The 22,812-nt window shown below is 37.9% G+C and overlaps 1 protein-coding gene across 2 annotated transcripts in view; it reads left to right on the top strand.

The window, feature by feature from the left end:
* The window catches only part of LOC311121418 (lysosomal proton-coupled steroid conjugate and bile acid symporter SLC46A3-like), a 38,821-nt gene that overhangs the window by 11,624 nt on the left and 4,385 nt on the right, over nt 1-22,812 (top strand). For both annotated transcript variants that reach the window (XM_084195914.1, XM_084195915.1), the window contains exons 3-4: nt 17,175-18,051; nt 19,767-19,850. In XM_084195914.1, the coding sequence (XP_084052040.1) occupies nt 17,175-18,051; nt 19,767-19,850 (961 nt within the window). The remainder of the gene's footprint in view (nt 1-17,174; nt 18,052-19,766; nt 19,851-22,812) is intronic.

Raw genomic sequence — 22,812 nt, 5'->3', positions numbered from 1 at the left:
TAACATTAGTAAATTCATTACCTCGTGTGTTTAACTGATTGTGTTTTCAGCCGAGGTAACATTAATAACTTCATTACCTCGTGTGTTTAACTGATTGTCTTGTTGTTTTCAGCCGAGGTAACATGAATAACTTCATTACCTCGTGTGTTTAACTGATTGTGTTTTCAGCCGAGGTAACATTAATAACTTAATTACCTTGTGTGTTTAACTGATTGTGTTTTCAGCCGAGGTAAAATTAATAACTTCATTACCTCGTGTGTTTAACTGATTGTGTTTTCAGCCGAGGTAACATTAATAACTTCATTACCTCGTGTGTTTAACTGATTGTGTTTTCAGCCGAGGTAACATTAATAACTTCATTACCTCGTGTGTTTAACTGATTGTGTTTTCAGCCGAGGTAACATTAATAACTTCATTACCTCGTGTGTTTAACTGATTGTCTTGTTGTTTTCAGCCGAGTTAACATTAATAACTTCATTACCTCGTGTGTTTAACTGATTGTCTTGTTGTTTTCAGCCGAGGTAACATTAATAACTTCATTACCTCGTGTGTTTAACTGATTGTGTTTTCAGCCGAGGTAACATTAATAACTTCATTACCTCATGTGTTTAACTGATTGTCTTGTTGTTTTCAGCCGAGGTAACATTAATAACTTAATTACCTTGTGTGTTTAACTGATTGTGTTTTCAGCCGAGGTAACATTAATAACTTAATTACCTCGTGTGTTTAACTGATTGTGTTTTCAGCCGAGGTAAAATTAATAACTTCATTACCTCGTGTGTTTAACTGATTGTGTTTTCAGCCGAGGTAACATTAATAACTTCATTACCTCGTGTGTTTAACTGATTGTCTTGTTGTTTTCAGCCGAGGTAACATTAATAACTTCATTACCTTGTGTGTTTAACTGATTGTCTTGTTGTTTTCAGCCGAGGTAACATTAATAACTTCATTACCTCGTGTGTTTAACTGATTGTGTTTTCAGCCGAGGTAACATTAATAACTTCATTACCTCGTGTATTTAACTGATTGTCTTGTTGTTTTCAGCCGAGGTAACATTAATAACTTAATTACCTTGTGTGTTTAACTGATTGTGTTTTCAGCCGAGGTAACATTAATAACTTCATTACCTCGTGTGTTTAACTGATTGTCTTGTTGTTTTCAGCCGAGGTAACATTAATAACTTCATTACCTCGTGTGTTTAACTGATTGTGTTTTCAGCCGAGGTAACATTAATAAATTCATTACCTCGTGTGTTTAACTGATTGTGTTTTCAGCCGAGGTAACATTAATAAATTCATTACCTCGTGTGTTTAACTGATTGTGTTTTCAGCCGAGGTAACATTAATAAATTCATTACCTCGTGTGTTTAACTGATTGTGTTTTCAGCCGAGGTAACATTAATAAATTCATTACCTCGTGTGTTTAACTGATTGTGTTTTCAGCCGAGGTAACATTAATAAATTCATTACCTCGTGTGTTTAACTGATTGTGTTTTCAGCCGAGGTAACATTAATAAATTCATTACCTCGTGTGTTTAACTGATTGTGTTTTCAGCCGAGGTAACATTAATAAATTCATTACCTCGTGTGTTTAACTGATTGTGTTTTCAGCCGAGGTAACATTAATAAATTCATTACCTCGTGTGTTTAACTGATTGTGTTTTCAGCCGAGGTAACATTAATAAATTCATTACCTCGTGTGTTTAACTGATTGTGTTTTCAGCCGAGGTAACATTAGTAAATTCATTACCTCGTGTGTTTAACTGATTGTGTTTTCAGCCGAGGTAACATTAATAACTTCATTACCTCGTGTGTTTAACTGATTGTCTTGTTGTTTTCAGCCGAGGTAACATGAATAACTTCATTACCTCGTGTGTTTAACTGATTGTGTTTTCAGCCGAGGTAACATTAATAACTTAATTACCTCGTGTGTTTAACTGATTGTGTTTTCAGCCGAGGTAACATTAATAACTTCATTACCTCGTGTGTTTAACTGATTGTCTTGTTGTTTTCAGCCGAGGTAACATTAATAACTTCATTACCTTGTGTGTTTAACTGATTGTCTTGTTGTTTTCAGCCGAGGTAACATTAATAACTTCATTACCTCGTGTGTTTAACTGATTGTGTTTTCAGCCGAGGTAACATTAATAACTTCATTACCTCGTGTATTTAACTGATTGTCTTGTTGTTTTCAGCCGAGGTAACATTAATAACTTAATTACCTTGTGTGTTTAACTGATTGTGTTTTCAGCCGAGGTAACATTAATAACTTCATTACCTCGTGTGTTTAACTGATTGTGTTTTCAGCCGAGGTAACATTAATAACTTCATTACCTCGTGTGTTTAACTGATTGTCTTGTTGTTTTCAGCCGAGGTAACATTAATAACTTCATTACCTCGTGTGTTTAACTGATTGTGTTTTCAGCCGAGGTAACATTAATAAATTCATTACCTCGTGTGTTTAACTGATTGTGTTTTCAGCCGAGGTAACATTAATAAATTCATTACCTCGTGTGTTTAACTGATTGTGTTTTCAGCCGAGGTAACATTAATAAATTCATTACCTCGTGTGTTTAACTGATTGTGTTTTCAGCCGAGGTAACATTAATAACTTCATTACCTCGTGTGTTTAACTGATTGTGTTTTCAGCCGAGGTAACATTAATAACTTCATTACCTCGTGTGTTTAACTGATTGTCTTGTTGTTTTCAGCCGAGGTAACATTAATAACTTCATTACCTCGTGTGTTTAACTGATTGTGTTTTCAGCCGAGGTAACATTAATAACTTCATTACCTCGTGTGTTTAACTGATTGTCTTGTTGTTTTCAGCCGAGGTAACGTTAATAACTTCATTACCTCGTGTGTTTAACTGATTGTCTTGTTGTTTTCAGCCGAGGTAACGTTAATAACTTCATTACCTCGTGTGTTTAACTGATTGTGTTTTCAGCCGAGGTAACATTAATAACTTCATTACCTCGTGTGTTTAACTGATTGTCTTGTTGTTTTCAGCCGAGGTAACGTTAATAACTTAATTACCTTGTGTGTTTAACTGATTGTGTTTTCAGCCGAGGTAACATTAATAACTTCATTACCTCGTGTGTTTAACTGATTGTGTTTTCAGCCGAGGTAACATTAATAACTTCATTACCTCGTGTGTTTAACTGATTGTCTTGTTGTTTTCAGCCGAGGTAACATTAATAACTTCATTACCTCGTGTGTTTAACTGATTGTGTTTTCAGCCGAGGTAACATTAATAAATTCATTACCTCGTGTGTTTAACTGATTGTGTTTTCAGCCGAGGTAACATTAATAACTTCATTACCTCGTGTGTTTAACTGATTGTGTTTTCAGCCGAGGTAACATTAATAACTTCATTACCTCGTGTGTTTAACTGATTGTCTTGTTGTTTTCAGCCGAGGTAACATTAATAACTTCATTACCTCGTGTGTTTAACTGATTGTGTTTTCAGCCGAGGTAACATTAATAACTTCATTACCTCGTGTGTTTAACTGATTGTGTTTTCAGCCGAGGTAACATTAATAACTTCATTACCTCGTGTGTTTAACTGATTGTCTTGTTGTTTTCAGCCGAGGTAACATTAATAACTTCATTACCTCGTGTGTTTAACTGATTGTGTTTTCAGCCGAGGTAACATTAATAACTTCATTACCTCGTGTGTTTAACTGATTGTCTTGTTGTTTTCAGCCGAGGTAACGTTAATAACTTCATTACCTCGTGTGTTTAACTGATTGTCTTGTTGTTTTCAGCCGAGGTAACGTTAATAACTTCATTACCTCGTGTGTTTAACTGATTGTGTTTTCAGCCGAGGTAACATTAATAACTTCATTACCTCGTGTGTTTAACTGATTGTCTTGTTGTTTTCAGCCGAGGTAACGTTAATAACTTAATTACCTTGTGTGTTTAACTGATTGTGTTTTCAGCCGAGGTAACATTAATAACTTCATTACCTCGTGTGTTTAACTGATTGTGTTTTCAGCCGAGGTAACATTAATAACTTCATTACCTCGTGTGTTTAACTGATTGTCTTGTTGTTTTCAGCCGAGGTAACATTAATAACTTCATTACCTCGTGTGTTTAACTGATTGTGTTTTCAGCCGAGGTAACATTAATAAATTCATTACCTCGTGTGTTTAACTGATTGTGTTTTCAGCCGAGGTAACATTAATAAATTCATTACCTCGTGTGTTTAACTGATTGTGTTTTCAGCCGAGGTAACATTAATAAATTCATTACCTCGTGTGTTTAACTGATTGTGTTTTCAGCCGAGGTAACATTAATAAATTCATTACCTCGTGTGTTTAACTGATTGTGTTTTCAGCCGAGGTAACATTAGTAAATTCATTACCTCGTGTGTTTAACTGATTGTGTTTTCAGCCGAGGTAACATTAATAACTTCATTACCTCGTGTGTTTAACTGATTGTGTTTTCAGCCGAGGTAACATTAATAACTTAATTACCTCGTGTGTTTAACTGATTGTGTTTTCAGCCGAGGTAACATTAATAACTTCATTACCTCGTGTGTTTAACTGATTGTCTTGTTGTTTTCAGCCGAGGTAACATTAATAACTTCATTACCTCGTGTGTTTAACTGATTGTGTTTTCAGCCGAGGTAACATTAATAACTTCATTACCTCGTGTGTTTAACTGATTGTCTTGTTGTTTTCAGCCGAGGTAACGTTAATAACTTCATTACCTCGTGTGTTTAACTGATTGTCTTGTTGTTTTCAGCCGAGGTAACGTTAATAACTTCATTACCTCGTGTGTTTAACTGATTGTGTTTTCAGCCGAGGTAACATTAATAACTTCATTACCTCGTGTGTTTAACTGATTGTCTTGTTGTTTTCAGCTTAGGTAACGTTAATAACTTAATTACCTTGTGTGTTTAACTGATTGTGTTTTCAGCCGAGGTAACATTAATAACTTCATTACCTCGTGTGTTTAACTGATTGTGTTTTCAGCCGAGGTAACATTAATAACTTCATTACCTCGTGTGTTTAACTGATTGTCTTGTTGTTTTCAGCCGAGGTAACATTAATAACTTCATTACCTCGTGTGTTTAACTGATTGTGTTTTCAGCCGAGGTAACATTAATAAATTCATTACCTCGTGTGTTTAACTGATTGTGTTTTCAGCCGAGGTAACATTAGTAAATTCATTACCTCGTGTGTTTAACTGATTGTGTTTTCAGCCGAGGTAACATTAATAACTTCATTACCTCGTGTGTTTAACTGATTGTCTTGTTGTTTTCAGCCGAGGTAACATGAATAACTTCATTACCTCGTGTGTTTAACTGATTGTGTTTTCAGCCGAGGTAACATTAATAACTTCATTACCTCGTGTGTTTAACTGATTGTGTTTTCAGCCGAGGTAACATTAATAACTTCATTACCTCGTGTGTTTAACTGATTGTGTTTTCAGCCGAGGTAAAATTAATAACTTCATTACCTCGTGTGTTTAACTGATTGTGTTTTCAGCCGAGGTAACATTAATAACTTCATTACCTCGTGTGTTTAACTGATTGTGTTTTCAGCCGAGGTAACATTAATAACTTCATTACCTCGTGTGTTTAACTGATTGTGTTTTCAGCCGAGGTAACATTAATAACTTCATTACCTCGTGTGTTTAACTGATTGTCTTGTTGTTTTCAGCCGAGGTAACATTAATAACTTCATTACCTCGTGTGTTTAACTGATTGTCTTGTTGTTTTCAGCCGAGGTAACATTAATAACTTCATTACCTTGTGTGTTTAACTGATTGTGTTTTCAGCCGAGGTAACATTAATAACTTCATTACCTCGTGTGTTTAACTGATTGTGTTTTCAGCCGAGGTAACATTAATAACTTCATTACCTCGTGTGTTTAACTGATTGTGTTGTTGTTTTCAGCCGAGGTAACATTAATAACTTCATTACCTCGTGTGTTTAACTGATTGTGTTTTCAGCCGAGGTAACATTAATAAATTCATTACCTCGTGTGTTTAACTGATTGTGTTTTCAGCCGAGGTAACATTAATAAATTCATTACCTCGTGTGTTTAACTGATTGTGTTTTCAGCCGAGGTAACATTAATAAATTCATTACCTCGTGTGTTTAACTGATTGTGTTTTCATCCGAGGTAACATTAATAAATTCATTACCTCGTGTGTTTAACTGATTGTGTTTTCAGCCGAGGTAACATTAATAAATTCATTACCTCATGTGTTTAACTGATTGTGTTTTCAGCCGAGGTAACATTAATAAATTCATTACCTCGTGTGTTTAACTGATTGTGTTTTCAGCCGAGGTAACATTAATAAATTCATTACCTCGTGTGTTTAACTGATTGTGTTTTCAGCCGAGGTAACATTAATAAATTCATTACCTCGTGTGTTTAACTGATTGTGTTTTCAGCCGAGGTAACATTAATAAATTCATTACCTCGTGTGTTTAACTGATTGTGTTTTCAGCCGAGGTAACATTAGTAAATTCATTACCTCGTGTGTTTAACTGATTGTGTTTTCAGCCAAGGTAACATTAATAACTTCATTACCTCGTGTGTTTAACTGATTGTCTTGTTGTTTTCAGCCGAGGTAACATGAATAACTTCATTACCTCGTGTGTTTAACTGATTGTGTTTTCAGCCGAGGTAACATTAATAACTTAATTACCTCGTGTGTTTAACTGATTGTGTTTTCAGCCGAGGTAAAATTAATAACTTCATTACCTCGTGTGTTTAACTGATTGTGTTTTCAGCCGAGGTAACATTAATAAATTCATTACCTCGTGTGTTTAACTGATTGTGTTTTCAGCCGAGGTAACATTAATAACTTCATTACCTCGTGTGTTTAACTGATTGTGTTTTCAGCCGAGGTAACATTAATAACTTCATTACCTCGTGTGTTTAACTGATTGTCTTGTTGTTTTCAGCCGAGGTAACATTAATAACTTCATTACCTCGTGTGTTTAACTGATTGTCTTGTTGTTTTCAGCCGAGGTAACATTAATAACTTCATTACCTCGTGTTTTTAACTGATTGTGTTTTCAGCCGAGGTAACATTAATAACTTCATTACCTCATGTGTTTAACTGATTGTCTTGTTGTTTTCAGCCGAGGTAACATTAATAACTTAATTACCTTGTGTGTTTAACTGATTGTGTTTTCAGCCGAGGTAACATTAATAACGTAATTACCTCGTGTGTTTAACTGATTGTGTTTTCAGCCGAGGTAAAATTAATAACTTCATTACCTCGTGTGTTTAACTGATTGTGTTTTCAGCCGAGGTAACAGTAATAACTTCATTACCTCGTGTGTTTAACTGATTGTCTTGTTGTTTTCAGCCGAGGTAACATTAATAACTTCATTACCTTGTGTGTTTAACTGATTGTCTTGTTGTTTTCAGCCGAGGTAACATTAATAACTTCATTACCTCGTGTGTTTAACTGATTGTGTTTTCAGCCGAGGTAACATTAATAACTTCATTACCTCGTGTATTTAACTGATTGTCTTGTTGTTTTCAGCCGAGGTAACATTAATAACTTAATTACCTTGTGTGTTTAACTGATTGTGTTTTCAGCCGAGGTAACATTAATAACTTCATTACCTCGTGTGTTTAACTGATTGTGTTTTCAGCCGAGGTAACATTAATAACTTCATTACCTCGTGTGTTTAACTGATTGTCTTGTTGTTTTCAGCCGAGGTAACATTAATAACTTCATTACCTCGTGTGTTTAACTGATTGTGTTTTCAGCCGAGGTAACATTAATAACTTCATTACCTCGTGTGTTTAACTGATTGTGTTTTCAGCCGAGGTAACATTAATAAATTCATTACCTCGTGTGTTTAACTGATTGTGTTTTCAGCCGAGGTAACATTAGTAAATTCATTACCTCGTGTGTTTAACTGATTGTGTTTTCAGCCGAGGTAACATTAATAACTTCATTACCTCGTGTGTTTAACTGATTGTCTTGTTGTTTTCAGCCGAGGTAACATGAATAACTTCATTACCTCGTGTGTTTAACTGATTGTGTTTTCAGCCGAGGTAACATTAATAACTTAATTACCTCGTGTGTTTAACTGATTGTGTTTTCAGCCGAGGTAAAATTAATAACTTCATTACCTCGTGTGTTTAACTGATTGTGTTTTCAGCCGAGGTAACATTAATAACTTCATTACCTCGTGTGTTTAACTGATTGTGTTTTCAGCCGAGGTAACATTAATAACTTCATTACCTCGTGTGTTTAACTGATTGTGTTTTCAGCCGAGGTAACATTAATAACTTCATTACCTCGTGTGTTTAACTGATTGTCTTGTTGTTTTCAGGCGAGGTAACATTAATAACTTCATTACCTCGTGTGTTTAACTGATTGTCTTGTTGTTTTCAGCCGAGGTAACATTAATAACTTCATTACCTCGTGTGTTTAACTGATTGTGTTTTCAGCCGAGGTAACATTAATAACTTCATTACCTCATGTGTTTAACTGATTGTCTTGTTGTTTTCAGCCGAGGTAACATTAATAACTTAATTACCTTGTGTGTTTAACTGATTGTTTTTTCAGCCGAGGTAACATTAATAACTTAATTACCTCGTGTGTTTAACTGATTGTGTTTTCAGCCGAGGTAAAATTAATAACTTCATTACCTCGTGTGTTTAACTGATTGTGTTTTCAGCCGAGGTAACATTAATAACTTCATTACCTCGTGTGTTTAACTGATTGTCTTGTTGTTTTCAGCCGAGGTAACATTAATAACTTCATTACCTTGTGTGTTTAACTGATTGTCTTGTTGTTTTCAGCCGAGGTAACATTAATAACTTCATTACCTCGTGTGTTTAACTGATTGTGTTTTCAGCCGAGGTAACATTAATAACTTCATTACCTCGTGTATTTAACTGATTGTCTTGTTGTTTTCAGCCGAGGTAACATTAATAACTTAATTACCTTGTGTGTTTAACTGATTGTGTTTTCAGCCGAGGTAACATTAATAACTTCATTACCTCGTGTGTTTAACTGATTGTGTTTTCAGCCGAGGTAACATTAATAACTTCATTACCTCGTGTGTTTAACTGATTGTCTTGTTGTTTTCAGCCGAGGTAACATTAATAACTTCATTACCTCGTGTGTTTAACTGATTGTGTTTTCAGCCGAGGTAACATTAATAAATTCATTACCTCGTGTGTTTAACTGATTGTGTTTTCAGCCGAGGTAACATTAATAAATTCATTACCTCGTGTGTTTAACTGATTGTGTTTTCAGCCGAGGTAACATTAATAAATTCATTACCTCGTGTGTTTAACTGATTGTGTTTTCAGCCGAGGTAACATTAATAAATTCATTACCTCGTGTGTTTAACTGATTGTGTTTTCAGCCGAGGTAACATTAATAAATTCATTACCTCGTGTGTTTAACTGATTGTGTTTTCAGCCGAGGTAACATTAATAAATTCATTACCTCGTGTGTTTAACTGATTGTGTTTTCAGCCGAGGTAACATTAGTAAATTCATTACCTCGTGTGTTTAACTGATTGTGTTTTCAGCCGAGGTAACATTAATAACTTCATTACCTCGTGTGTTTAACTGATTGTCTTGTTGTTTTCAGCCGAGGTAACATGAATAACTTCATTACCTCGTGTGTTTAACTGATTGTGTTTTCAGCCGAGGTAACATTAATAACTTAATTACCTCGTGTGTTTAACTGATTGTGTTTTCAGCCGAGGTAACATTAATAACTTCATTACCTCGTGTGTTTAACTGATTGTGTTTTCAGCCGAGGTAACATTAATAACTTCATTACCTCGTGTGTTTAACTGATTGTCTTGTTGTTTTCAGCCGAGGTAACATTAATAACTTCATTACCTCGTGTGTTTAACTGATTGTGTTTTCAGCCGAGGTAACATTAATAAATTCATTACCTCGTGTGTTTAACTGATTGTGTTTTCAGCCGAGGTAACATTAATAAATTCATTACCTCGTGTGTTTAACTGATTGTGTTTTCAGCCGAGGTAACATTAATAAATTCTTTACCTCGTGTGTTTAACTGATTGTTTTTTCAGCCGAGGTAACATTAATAAATTCATTACCTCGTGTGTTTAACTGATTGTGTTTTCAGCCGAGGTAACATTAATAAATTCATTACCTCGTGTGTTTAACTGATTGTGTTTTCAGCCGAGGTAACATTAGTAAATTCATTACCTCGTGTGTTTAACTGATTGTGTTTTCAGCCGAGGTAACATTAATAACTTCATTACCTCGTGTGTTTAACTGATTGTCTTGTTGTTTTCAGCCGAGGTAACATGAATAACTTCATTACCTCGTGTGTTTAACTGATTGTGTTTTCAGCCGAGGTAACATTAATAACTTAATTACCTCGTGTGTTTAACTGATTGTGTTTTCAGCCGAGGTAAAATTAATAACTTCATTACCTCGTGTGTTTAACTGATTGTGTTTTCAGCCGAGGTAACATTAATAACTTCATTACCTCGTGTGTTTAACTGATTGTGTTTTCAGCCGAGGTAACATTAATAACTTCATTACCTCGTGTGTTTAACTGATTGTGTTTTCAGCCGAGGTAACATTAATAACTTCATTACCTCGTGTGTTTAACTGATTGTCTTGTTGTTTTCAGCCGAGGTAACATTAATAACTTCATTACCTCGTGTGTTTAACTGATTGTCTTGTTGTTTTCAGCCGAGGTAACATTAATAACTTCATTACCTCGTGTGTTTAACTGATTGTGTTTTCAGCCGAGGTAACATTAATAACTTCATTACCTCATGTGTTTAACTGATTGTCTTGTTGTTTTCAGCCGAGGTAACATTAATAACTTAATTACCTTGTGTGTTTAACTGATTGTGTTTTCAGCCGAGGTAACATTAATAACTTAATTACCTCGTGTGTTTAACTGATTGTGTTTTCAGCCGAGGTAAAATTAATAACTTCATTACCTCGTGTGTTTAACTGATTGTGTTTTCAGCCGAGGTAACATTAATAACTTCATTACCTCGTGTGTTTAACTGATTGTCTTGTTGTTTTCAGCCGAGGTAACATTAATAACTTCATTACCTTGTGTGTTTAACTGATTGTCTTGTTGTTTTCAGCCGAGGTAACATTAATAACTTAATTACCTCGTGTGTTTAACTGATTGTGTTTTCAGCCGAGGTAACATTAATAACTTCATTACCTCGTGTATTTAACTGATTGTCTTGTTGTTTTCAGCCGAGGTAACATTAATAACTTAATTACCTTGTGTGTTTAACTGATTGTGTTTTCAGCCGAGGTAACATTAATAACTTCATTACCTCGTGTGTTTAACTGATTGTGTTTTCAGCCGAGGTAACATTAATAACTTCATTACCTCGTGTGTTTAACTGATTGTCTTGTTGTTTTCAGCCGAGGTAACATTAATAACTTCATTACCTCGTGTGTTTAACTGATTGTGTTTTCAGCCGAGGTAACATTAATAAATTCATTACCTCGTGTGTTTAACTGATTGTGTTTTCAGCCGAGGTAACATTAATAAATTCATTACCTCGTGTGTTTAACTGATTGTGTTTTCAGCCGAGGTAACATTAATAAATTCATTACCTCGTGTGTTTAACTGATTGTATTTTCAGCCGAGGTAACATTAATAAATTCATTACCTCGTGTGTTTAACTGATTGTGTTTTCAGCCGAGGTAACATTAATAAATTCATTACCTCGTGTGTTTAACTGATTGTGTTTTCAGCCGAGGTAACATTAATAAATTCATTACCTCGTGTGTTTAACTGATTGTGTTTTCAGCCGAGGTAACATTAATAAATTCATTACCTCGTGTGTTTAACTGATTGTGTTTTCAGCCGAGGTAACATTAATAAATTCATTACCTCGTGTGTTTAACTGATTGTGTTTTCAGCCGAGGTAACATTAATAAATTCATTACCTCGTGTGTTTAACTGATTGTGTTTTCAGCCGAGGTAACATTAGTAAATTCATTACCTCGTGTGTTTAACTGATTGTGTTTTCAGCCGAGGTAACATTAATAAATTCATTACCTCGTGTGTTTAACTGATTGTTTTTTCAGCCGAGGTAACATTAATAAATTCATTACCTCGTGTGTTTAACTGATTGTGTTTTCAGCCGAGGTAACATTAATAAATTCATTACCTCGTGTGTTTAACTGATTGTGTTTTCAGCCGAGGTAACATTAGTAAATTCATTACCTCGTGTGTTTAACTGATTGTGTTTTCAGCCGAGGTAACATTAATAACTTCATTACCTCGTGTGTTTAACTGATTGTCTTGTTGTTTTCAGCCGAGGTAACATGAATAACTTCATTACCTCGTGTGTTTAACTGATTGTGTTTTCAGCCGAGGTAACATTAATAACTTCATTACCTCGTGTGTTTAACTGATTGTGTTTTCAGCCGAGGTAACATTAATAACTTCATTACCTCGTGTGTTTAACTGATTGTCTTGTTGTTTTCAGCCGAGGTAACATTAATAACTTCATTACCTCGTGTGTTTAACTGATTGTCTTGTTGTTTTCAGCCGAGGTAACATTAATAACTTCATTACCTCGTGTGTTTAACTGATTGTGTTTTCAGCCGAGGTAACATTAATAACTTCATTACCTCATGTGTTTAACTGATTGTCTTGTTGTTTTCAGCCGAGGTAACATTAATAACTTAATTACCTTGTGTGTTTAACTGATTGTGTTTTCAGCCGAGGTAACATTAATAACTTAATTACCTCGTGTGTTTAACTGATTGTGTTTTCAGCCGAGGTAAAATTAATAACTTCATTACCTCGTGTGTTTAACTGATTGTGTTTTCAGCCGAGGTAACATTAATAACTTCATTACCTCGTGTGTTTAACTGATTGTCTTGTTGTTTTCAGCCGAGGTAACATTAATAACTTCATTACCTTGTGTGTTTAACTGATTGTCTTGTTGTTTTCAGCCGAGGTAACATTAATAACTTCATTACCTCGTGTGTTTAACTGATTGTGTTTTCAGCCGAGGTAACATTAATAACTTCATTACCTCGTGTATTTAACTGATTGTCTTGTTGTTTTCAGCCGAGGTAACATTAATAACTTAATTACCTTGTGTGTTTAACTGATTGTGTTTTCAGCCGAGGTAACATTAATAACTTCATTACCTCGTGTATTTAACTGATTGTCTTGTTGTTTTCAGCCGAGGTAACATTAATAACTTCATTACCTCGTGTGTTTAACTGATTGTCTTGTTGTTTTCAGCCGAGGTAACATTAATAACTTCATTACCTCGTGTGTTTAACTGATTGTGTTTTCAGCCGAGGTAACATTAATAAATTCATTACCTCGTGTGTTTAACTGATTGTGTTTTCAGCCGAGGTAACATTAATAAATTCATTACCTCGTGTGTTTAACTGATTGTGTTTTCAGCCGAGGTAACATTAATAAATTCATTACCTCGTGTGTTTAACTGATTGTATTTTCAGCCGAGGTAACATTAATAAATTCATTACCTCGTGTGTTTAACTGATTGTGTTTTCAGCCGAGGTAACATTAATAAATTCATTACCTCGTGTGTTTAACTGATTGTGTTTTCAGCCGAGGTAACATTAATAAATTCATTACCTCGTGTGTTTAACTGATTGTGTTTTCAGCCGAGGTAACATTAATAAATTCATTACCTCGTGTGTTTAACTGATTGTGTTTTCAGCCGAGGTAACATTAATAAATTCATTACCTCGTGTGTTTAACTGATTGTGTTTTCAGCCGAGGTAACATTAATAAATTCATTACCTCGTGTGTTTAACTGATTGTGTTTTCAGCCGAGGTAACATTAGTAAATTCATTACCTCGTGTGTTTAACTGATTGTGTTTTCAGCCGAGGTAACATTAATAACTTCATTACCTCGTGTGTTTAACTGATTGTCTTGTTGTTTTCAGCCGAGGTAACATGAATAACTTCATTACCTCGTGTGTTTAACTGATTGTGTTTTCAGCCGAGGTAACATTAATAACTTAATTACCTCGTGTGTTTAACTGATTGTGTTTTCAGCCGAGGTAAAATTAATAACTTCATTACCTCGTGTGTTTAACTGATTGTGTTTTCAGCCGAGGTAACATTAATAACTTCATTACCTCGTGTGTTTAACTGATTGTGTTTTCAGCCGAGGTAACATTAATAACTTCATTACCTCGTGTGTTTAACTGATTGTCTTGTTGTTTTCAGCCGAGGTAACATTAATAACTTAATTACCTCGTGTGTTTAACTGATTGTCTTGTTGTTTTCAGCCGAGGTAACATTAATAACTTCATTACCTCGTGTGTTTAACTGATTGTGTTTTCAGCCGAGGTAACATTAATAACTTCATTACCTCGTGTGTTTAACTGATTGTGTTTTCAGCCGAGGTAACATTAATAACTTCGTTACCTCGTGTGTTTAACTGATTGTGTTTTCAGCCGAGGTAACATTAATAACTTCATTACCTCGTGTGTTTAACTGATTGTCTTGTTGTTTTCAGCCGAGGTAACATTAATAACTTCATTACCTCGTGTGTTTAACGGATTGTGTTTTCAGCCGAGGTAACATTAATAACTTCATTACCTCGTGTGTTTAACTGATTGTGTTTTCAGCCGAGTTAAAATTAATAACTTCATTACCTCATGTGTTTAACTGATTGTGTTTTCAGCCGAGGTAACATTAATAACTTCATTATCTCGTGTGTTTAACTGATTGTGTTTTCAGCCGAGGTAACATTAATAACTTCATTACCTCGTGTATTTAACTGATTGTCTTGTTGTTTTCAGCCGAGGTAACATTAATAACTTCATTACCTCGTGTGTTTAACTGATTGTGTTTTCAGCCGAGGTAACATTAATAACTTAATTACCTCGTGTGTTTAACTGATTGTGTTTTCAGCCGAGTTAAAATTAATAACTTCATTACCTCGTGTGTTTAACTGATTGTGTTTTCAGCCGAGGTAACATTAATAACTTCATTACCTCGTGTGTTTAACTGATTGTGTTTTCAGCCGAGGTAACATTAATAACTTCATTACCTCGTGTGTTTAACTGATTGTGTTTTCAGCCGAGGTAACATTAATAACTTCATTACCTCGTGTGTTTAACTGATTGTCTTGTTGTTTTCAGCCGAGGTAACATTAATAACTTCATTACCTCGTGTGTTTAACTGATTGTCTTGTTGTTTTCAGCCGAGGTAACATTAATAACTTCATTACCTCGTGTGTTTAACTGATTGTGTTTTCAGCCGAGGTAACATTAATAACTTCATTACCTCATGTGTTTAACTGATTGTCTTGTTGTTTTCAGCTGAGGTAACATTAATAACTTAATTACCTTGTGTGTTTAACTGATTGTGTTTTCAGCCGAGGTAACATTAATAACTTAATTACCTCGTGTGTTTAACTGATTGTGTTTTCAGCCGAGGTAAAATTAATAACTTCATTACCTCGTGTGTTTAACTGATTGTGTTTTCAGCTGAGGTAACATTAATAACTTCATTACCTCGTGTGTTTAACTGATTGTGTTTTCTGCCGAGGTAACATTAATAACTTCATTACCTCGTGTGTTTAACTGATTGTCTTGTTGTTTTCAGCCGAGGTAACATTAATAACTTCATTACCTCGTGTGTTTAACTGATTGTGTTTTCAGCCGAGGTAACATTAATAACTTCATTACCTCGTGTGTTTAACTGATTGTGTTTTCAGCCGAGGTAAAATTAATAACTTCATTACCTCGTGTTTAACTGATTGTGTTTTCAGCCGAGGTAACATTAATAACTTAATTACCTCGTGTGTTTAACTGATTGTGTTTTCAGCCGAGGTAACATTAATAACTTCATTACCTCGTGTGTTTAACTGATTGTGTTTTCAGCCGAGGTAACATTAATAACTTCATTACCTTGTGTGTTTAACTGATTGTCTTGTTGTTTTCAGCCGAGGTAACATTAATAACTTCATTACCTCGTGTGTTTAACTGATTGTCTTGTTGTTTTCAGCCGAGGTAACATTAATAACTTCATTACCTCGTGTGTTTAGCTGATTGTGTTTTCAGCCGAGGTAACATTAATAACTTCGTTACCTCGTGTGTTTAACTGATTGTGTTTTCAGCCGAGGTAACATTAATAACTTCATTACCTCGTGTGTTTAACTGATTGTCTTGTTGTTTTCAGCCGAGGTAACATTAATAACTTCATTACCTCGTGTGTTTAACGGATTGTGTTTTCAGCCGAGGTAACATTAATAACTTCATTACCTCGTGTGTTTAACTGATTGTGTTTTCAGCCGAGTTAAAATTAATAACTTCATTACCTCGTGTGTTTAACTGATTGTGTTTTCAGCCGAGGTAACATTAATAACTTCATTACCTCGTGTGTTTAACTGATTGTGTTTTCAGCCGAGGTAACATTAATAACTTCATTACCTTGTGTGTTTAACTGATTGTCTTGTTGTTTTCAGCCGAGGTAACATTAATAACTTCATTACCTCGTGTGTTTAACTGATTGTGTTTTCAGCCGAGGTAACATTAATAACTTCATTACCTCGTGTGTTTAACTGATTGTCTTGTGGTTTTCAGCCGAGGTAACATTAATAACTTCATTACCTCGTGTGTTTAACTGATTGTCTTGTTGTTTTCAGCCGAGGTAACGTTAATAACTTCATTACCTCATGTGTTTAACTGATTGTGTTTTCAGCCGAGGTAACATTAATAACTTCATTACCTCGTGTGTTTAACTGATTGTCTTGTTGTTTTCAGCCGAGGTAACATTAATAACTTCATTACCTCGTGTGTTTAACTGATTGTGTTTTCAGCCGAGGTAACATTAATAACTTCATTACCTCGTGTGTTTAACTGATTGTCTTGTTGTTTTCAGCCGAGGTAACATTAATAACTTCATTACCTCGTGTGTTTAACTGATTGTGTTTTCAGCCGAGGTAACATTAATAACTTCATTACCTCGTGTGTTTCACTGATTGTGTTTTCAGCCGAGGTAACATTAATAACTTCATTACCTCGTGTGTTTAACTGATTGTCTTGTTGTTTTCAGCCGAGGTAACATTAATAACTTAATTACCTCGTGTGTTTAACTGATTGTCTTGTTGTTTTCAGCCGAGGTAACATGAACAACTTCAAGCTCCGCCCTTGCGTTGTTGTTTACATGTTTGTTTACATAGTTATTTATGTTTACACCAGGAGGTTCAGAAGGCGGCATCTCTCTTCTCCCTCTACACCGAGCTCTTCTCCATGATCCCCTCCCTGGCCGCCACCCTCATCCTCGTCACCTATAGCGACCAGCGTGGACGCAAGATCACCATCATCCTGCCTCTGATTGGCTCTCTGTTTTACACGGTGTCCTTCCTGTCCGTCTCCTTCTTCGAGCTGGACCTCTACCTCCTCATCGTCTCCTCCTTCGTCAGCGCCCTGTTCGGGGGCTCGGGGACGTTCCTGGGGGGCTGTTTCTCCTACATCGCTGACCTGTGCGAGGACGGGCAGGAGAAGACCCTGCGGATGGCCGGGGTGGACATGGTGATCGGCCTGCTGTCTGGAGTGGCCTCTCTCTCTACGGGCTACTTCCTCCGAGCAGCAGGCTTCAACTGGCCCTTCTTCACCTCGGCTCTGTTCCAGTGTGTCAACCTGGTCTACGCCGTCTTCGTCCTGGAGGAGACGGTCCAACGACCTCCAGACGACCCCCTGGACGGCTCCCCGCGCCGCACCGCCATGCGTCAGCTGGCCTACGGGGTCTACCAGCTGTTTGCAGGGGCCAGCAGGAGGCGCAACGTCCTCCTGGTTCTCCTCCTGCTCCTCTTCTCCTCCTTCTCCTTCGCCAACGTGGGTGGGATCTCCACGATCACGCTGTACGAGCTCAACCAGCCGCTGTGCTGGAACGAGATCCTGATTGGCTACGGCTCTGCGCTGTCCATGACAGTGTTCCTGACCAGCTTCGTGGGCGTGACTGTGTTCTCTCGCTGCGGCGTGCCCAACCTCGTCATCATACTCATAGGGATACTGAGTGTCATGGCGGCCATGACCCTGGTGGCCTTCGCCAAGACCACGCTCATGATGTTCCTGGGTAAGGAATAAGGATGATTTTCACATGGTAACATGGTCAGGAATAAGGATGATTTTCACATGGTAACATGGTCAGGAATAAGGATGATTTTCAATGGTAACATGGTCAGGAATAAGGATGATTTTCACATGGTAACATGGTCAGGAATAAGGATGACTTTCAATGGTAACATGGTCAGGAATAAGGATGATTTTCAATGGTAACATGGTCAGGAATAAGGATGATTTTCACATGGTAACATGGTCAGGAATAAGGATGATATTCACATGGTAACATGGTCAGGAATAAGGATGATATTCACATGGTAACATGGTCAGGAATAAGGATGATTTTCACATGGTAACATGGTCAGGAATAAGGATGATTTTCACATGGTAACATGGTCAGGAATAAGGATGATATTCACATGGTAACATGGTCAGGAATAAGGATGATTTTCACATGGTAACATGGTCAGGAATAAGGATGATATTCACATGGTAACATGGTCAGGAATAAGGATGATATTCACATGGTAACATGGTCAGGAATAAGGATGATTTTCACATGGTAACATGGTCAGGAATAAGGATGATTTTCACATGGTAACATGGTCAGGAATAAGGATGATTTTCACATGGTAACATGGTCAGGAATAAGGATGATATTCACATGGTAACATGGTCAGGAATAAGGATGATTTTCACATGGTAACATGGTCAGGAATAAGGATGATTTTCACATGGTCATTTAACAGACACCTTTATCCAAAACGACTCACATTCGGTATGTGCCCCAAAACATTTTTAAACTCCCATGTAGGGTTGGGGTCAATTCCATTTACATTCCAGTCAATTCAGAAAGTAAAACAAATTCCCAACATGGGAGTCAGGTTATGAACAGGTTATGAACAGGTTATGAACATGTTATGTCGCTTCTGTTAGTTGTCCCTTTTTGGAAAGGATCAAGAGAGAGACCTGAATATCATTGGCTGAAACGTAGGCTAAACCTATTACAAAAGTCCATCAAATCTAGTTGCTTGTTGTATTATGATTTAATGTCTAATATCTGAATGTGTCTTTATTTTCATTATATCGGGTTTCACAGCCGTAATCAAATAAAGCAATCTGATAAGCCTTGGAACGTTGCCAAGGAAAATCGGCCACTCATAAACAGGCTGCACTGCCACAGTTACGTTATGACTATAACTACTGTTCCCTGAAGGAGGGAAATGAGGTAAAACATACTATGGGGAGTCGCACTCTCGCAACTTCGGTTGTACCTCGTTTCCCTCCTCCGGGGAACAGTAGTTATAGTCATGTTGTACCTTGTGTTCATAACATGTTCATAACCTAATGCTGTTCAGTCTACATATCGATTGAGAACCCAGTGAATCAATAATGTGATGTAAGCCCTCTCTCTCTCTCTCTCTCTCTCTCTCTCTCTCTGTCTCTGTCTCTGTCTCTCTCTCTCTCTCTCTCTCTCTCTCTCTGCCTCTCTCTGTCCCTCTGAATTCAATTCAATAAATGCTTTATTGACAAGAATGGGTGGTTTCCACTGTTGCCAAAGAAATCTATAGGAAGTATTACAAAAATGAACAATATGTTTGAGCAAAAATATTAATAAAAATCAACAACAACAATCATACATGGACTAATAAAGAAATTAAACTAACAAGCAACAATTGAGGAATGAAATCTACAAGGAAATATCTCTCTTATGTTTGTTCTTCTCAGTGAGGCTTCCAATGCTGCTGGCTATCATGCCATTCCCCATGCTGAGATCCATGATGTCGAAGATCGTGTCAAAGACCGAGCAGGGTGAGTTTTAGTTCAGTTCAGTTTCTTTGACTAAACTGATGCTTTAAAAACAGATAACAAAACAGATAACAAAGCAGATAACAAAGCAGATAACAAAGCAGATAACAAAGCAGATAACAAAGCACATCCATTAATACAATTATTGAGAATTAAACTAAATAAAGATTTATTTACACTTATTTCCATTTGGGTCCTCATGTCTTTGGTTTATTATGGATCCCCATTAGTTCCTGCCAAGGCAGCAGATACTCTTCCTGGGGTTAATTATGGATCCCCATTAGTTCCTGCCAAGGCAGCAGCTACTCTTCCTGGGGTTTATTATGGATCCCCATTAGTTCCTGCCAAGGCAGCAGCTACTCTTCCTGGGGTTTATTATGGATCCCCATTAGTTCCTGCCAAGGCAGCAGCTACTCTTCCTGGGGTTTATTATGGATCCCCATTAGTTCCTGCCAAGGCAGCAGCTACTCTTCCTGGGGTTTATTATGGATCCCCATTAGTTCCTGCCAAGGCAGCAGATACTCTTCCTGGGGTTTATCATGGATCCCCATTAGTTCCTGCCAAGGCAGCAACTACTCTTCCTGGGGTTAATTATGGATCCCCATTAGTTCCTGCCAAGGCAGCAGCTACTCTTCCTGGGGTTTATTATGGATCCCCATTAGTTCCTGCCAAGGCAGCAGCTACTCTTCCTGGGGTTTATTATGGATCCCCATTAGTTCCTGCCAAGGCAGCAGCTACTCTTCCTGGGGTTTATTATGGATCCCCATTAGTTCCTGCCAAGGCAGCAGCTACTCTTCCTGGGGTTTATTATGGATCCCCATTAGTTCCTGCCAAGGCAGCAGCTACTCTTCCTGGGGTTTATTATGGATCCCCATTAGTTCCTGCCAAGGCAGCAGCTACTCCTCCTGGGGTTTATTATGGATCCACATTAGTTCCTGCCAAGGCAGCAGCTACTCCTCCTGGGGTTTATTATGGATCCCCATTAGTTCCTGCCAAGGCAGCAGATACTCCTCCTGGGGTTTATTATGGATCCCCATTAGTTCCTGCCAAGGCAGCAGCTACTCTTCCTGGGGTTTATTATGGATCCCCATTAGTTCCTGCCAAGGCAGCAGCTACTCTTCCTGGGGTTTATTATGGATCCCCTTTAGTTCCTGCCAAGGCAGCAGCTACTATTCCTGGGGTTTATTATGGATCCCCATTAGTTCCTGCCAAGGCAGCAGCTACTCTTCCTGGGGTTTATTATGGATCCCCATTAGTTCCTGCCAAGGCAGCAGCTACTCTTCCTGGGGTTTATTATGGATCCCCATTAGTTCCTGCCAAGGCAGTAGCTACTCTTCCTGGGGTTTATTATGGATCCCCATTAGTTCCTGCCAAGGCAGCAGCTACTCTTCCTGGGGTTTATTATGGATCCCCATTAGTTCCTGCCAAGGCAGCAGCTACTCTTCCTGGGGTTTATTATGGATCCCCATTAGTTCCTGTCAAGGCAGCAGCTACTCTTCCTGCCGTTTATTATGGATCCCCATTAGTTCCTGCCAAGGCAGCAGCTACTCTTCCTGGGGTTTATTATGGATCCCCATTAGTTCCTGCCAAGGCAGCAGCTACTCTTCCTGGGGTTTATTATGGATCCCCATTAGTTCCTGCCAAGGCAGCAGCTACTCTTCCTGGGGTTTATTATGGATCCCCATTAGTTCCTGCCAAGGCAGCAGCTACTCTTCCTGGGGTTTATTATGGATCCCCATTAGTTCCTGCCAAGGCAGCAGCTACTCTTCCTGGGGTTTATTATGGATCCACATTAGTTCCTGCCAAGGCAGCAGCTACTCTTCCTGGGGGTTTATTATGGATCCCCATTAGTTCCTGCCAAGGCAGCAGCTACTCTTCCTGGGGTTTATTATGGATCCCCATTAGTTCCTGCCAAGGCAGCAGCTACTCTTCCTGGGGTTTATTATGGATCCCCATTAGTTCCTGCCAAGGCAGCAGCTACTCTTCCTGGGGTTTATTATGGATCCCCATTAGTTCCTGCCAAGGCAGCAGCTACTCTTCCTGGGGTTTATTATGGATCCCCATTAGTTCCTGCCAAGGCAGCAGATACTCTTCCTGGGGTTTATCATGGATCCCCATTAGTTCCTGCCAAGGCAGCAACTACTCTTCCTGGGGTTAATTATGGATCCCCATTAGTTCCTGCCAAGGCAGCAGCTACTCTTCCTGGGGTTTATTATGGATCCCCATTAGTTCCTGCCAAGGCAGCAGCTACTCTTCCTGGGGTTTATTATGGATCCCCATTAGTTCCTGCCAAGGCAGCAGCTACTCTTCCTGGGGTTTATTATGGATCCCCATTAGTTCCTGCCAAGGCAGCAGCTACTCTTCCTGGGGTTTATTATGGATCCCCATTAGTTCCTGCCAAGGCAGCAGCTACTCTTCCTGGGGTTTATTATGGATCCCCATTAGTTCCTGCCAAGGCAGCAGCTACTCCTCCTGGGGTTTATTATGGATCCACATTAGTTCCTGCCAAGGCAGCAGCTACTCCTCCTGGGGTTTATTATGGATCCCCATTAGTTCCTGCCAAGGCAGCAGATACTCCTCCTGGGGTTTATTATGGATCCCCATTAGTTCCTGCCAAGGCAGCAGCTACTCTTCCTGGGGTTTATTATGGATCCCCATTAGTTCCTGCCAAGGCAGCAGCTACTCTTCCTGGGGTTTATTATGGATCCCCTTTAGTTCCTGCCAAGGCAGCAGCTACTATTCCTGGGGTTTATTATGGATCCCCATTAGTTCCTGCCAAGGCAGCAGCTACTCTTCCTGGGGTTTATTATGGATCCCCATTAGTTCCTGCCAAGGCAGCAGCTACTCTTCCTGGGGTTTATTATGGATCCCCATTAGTTCCTGCCAAGGCAGTAGCTACTCTTCCTGGGGTTTATTATGGATCCCCATTAGTTCCTGCCAAGGCAGCAGCTACTCTTCCTGGGGT

The sequence above is a fragment of the Coregonus lavaretus genome (assembly GCF_964263955.1).
Source record: "Coregonus lavaretus genome assembly, contig: HAP1_SCAFFOLD_405, whole genome shotgun sequence".
Classification (NCBI taxonomy): Eukaryota; Metazoa; Chordata; class Actinopteri; order Salmoniformes; family Salmonidae; genus Coregonus; species Coregonus lavaretus.
This window is presented reverse-complemented; position numbering and strand designations above follow the sequence as displayed.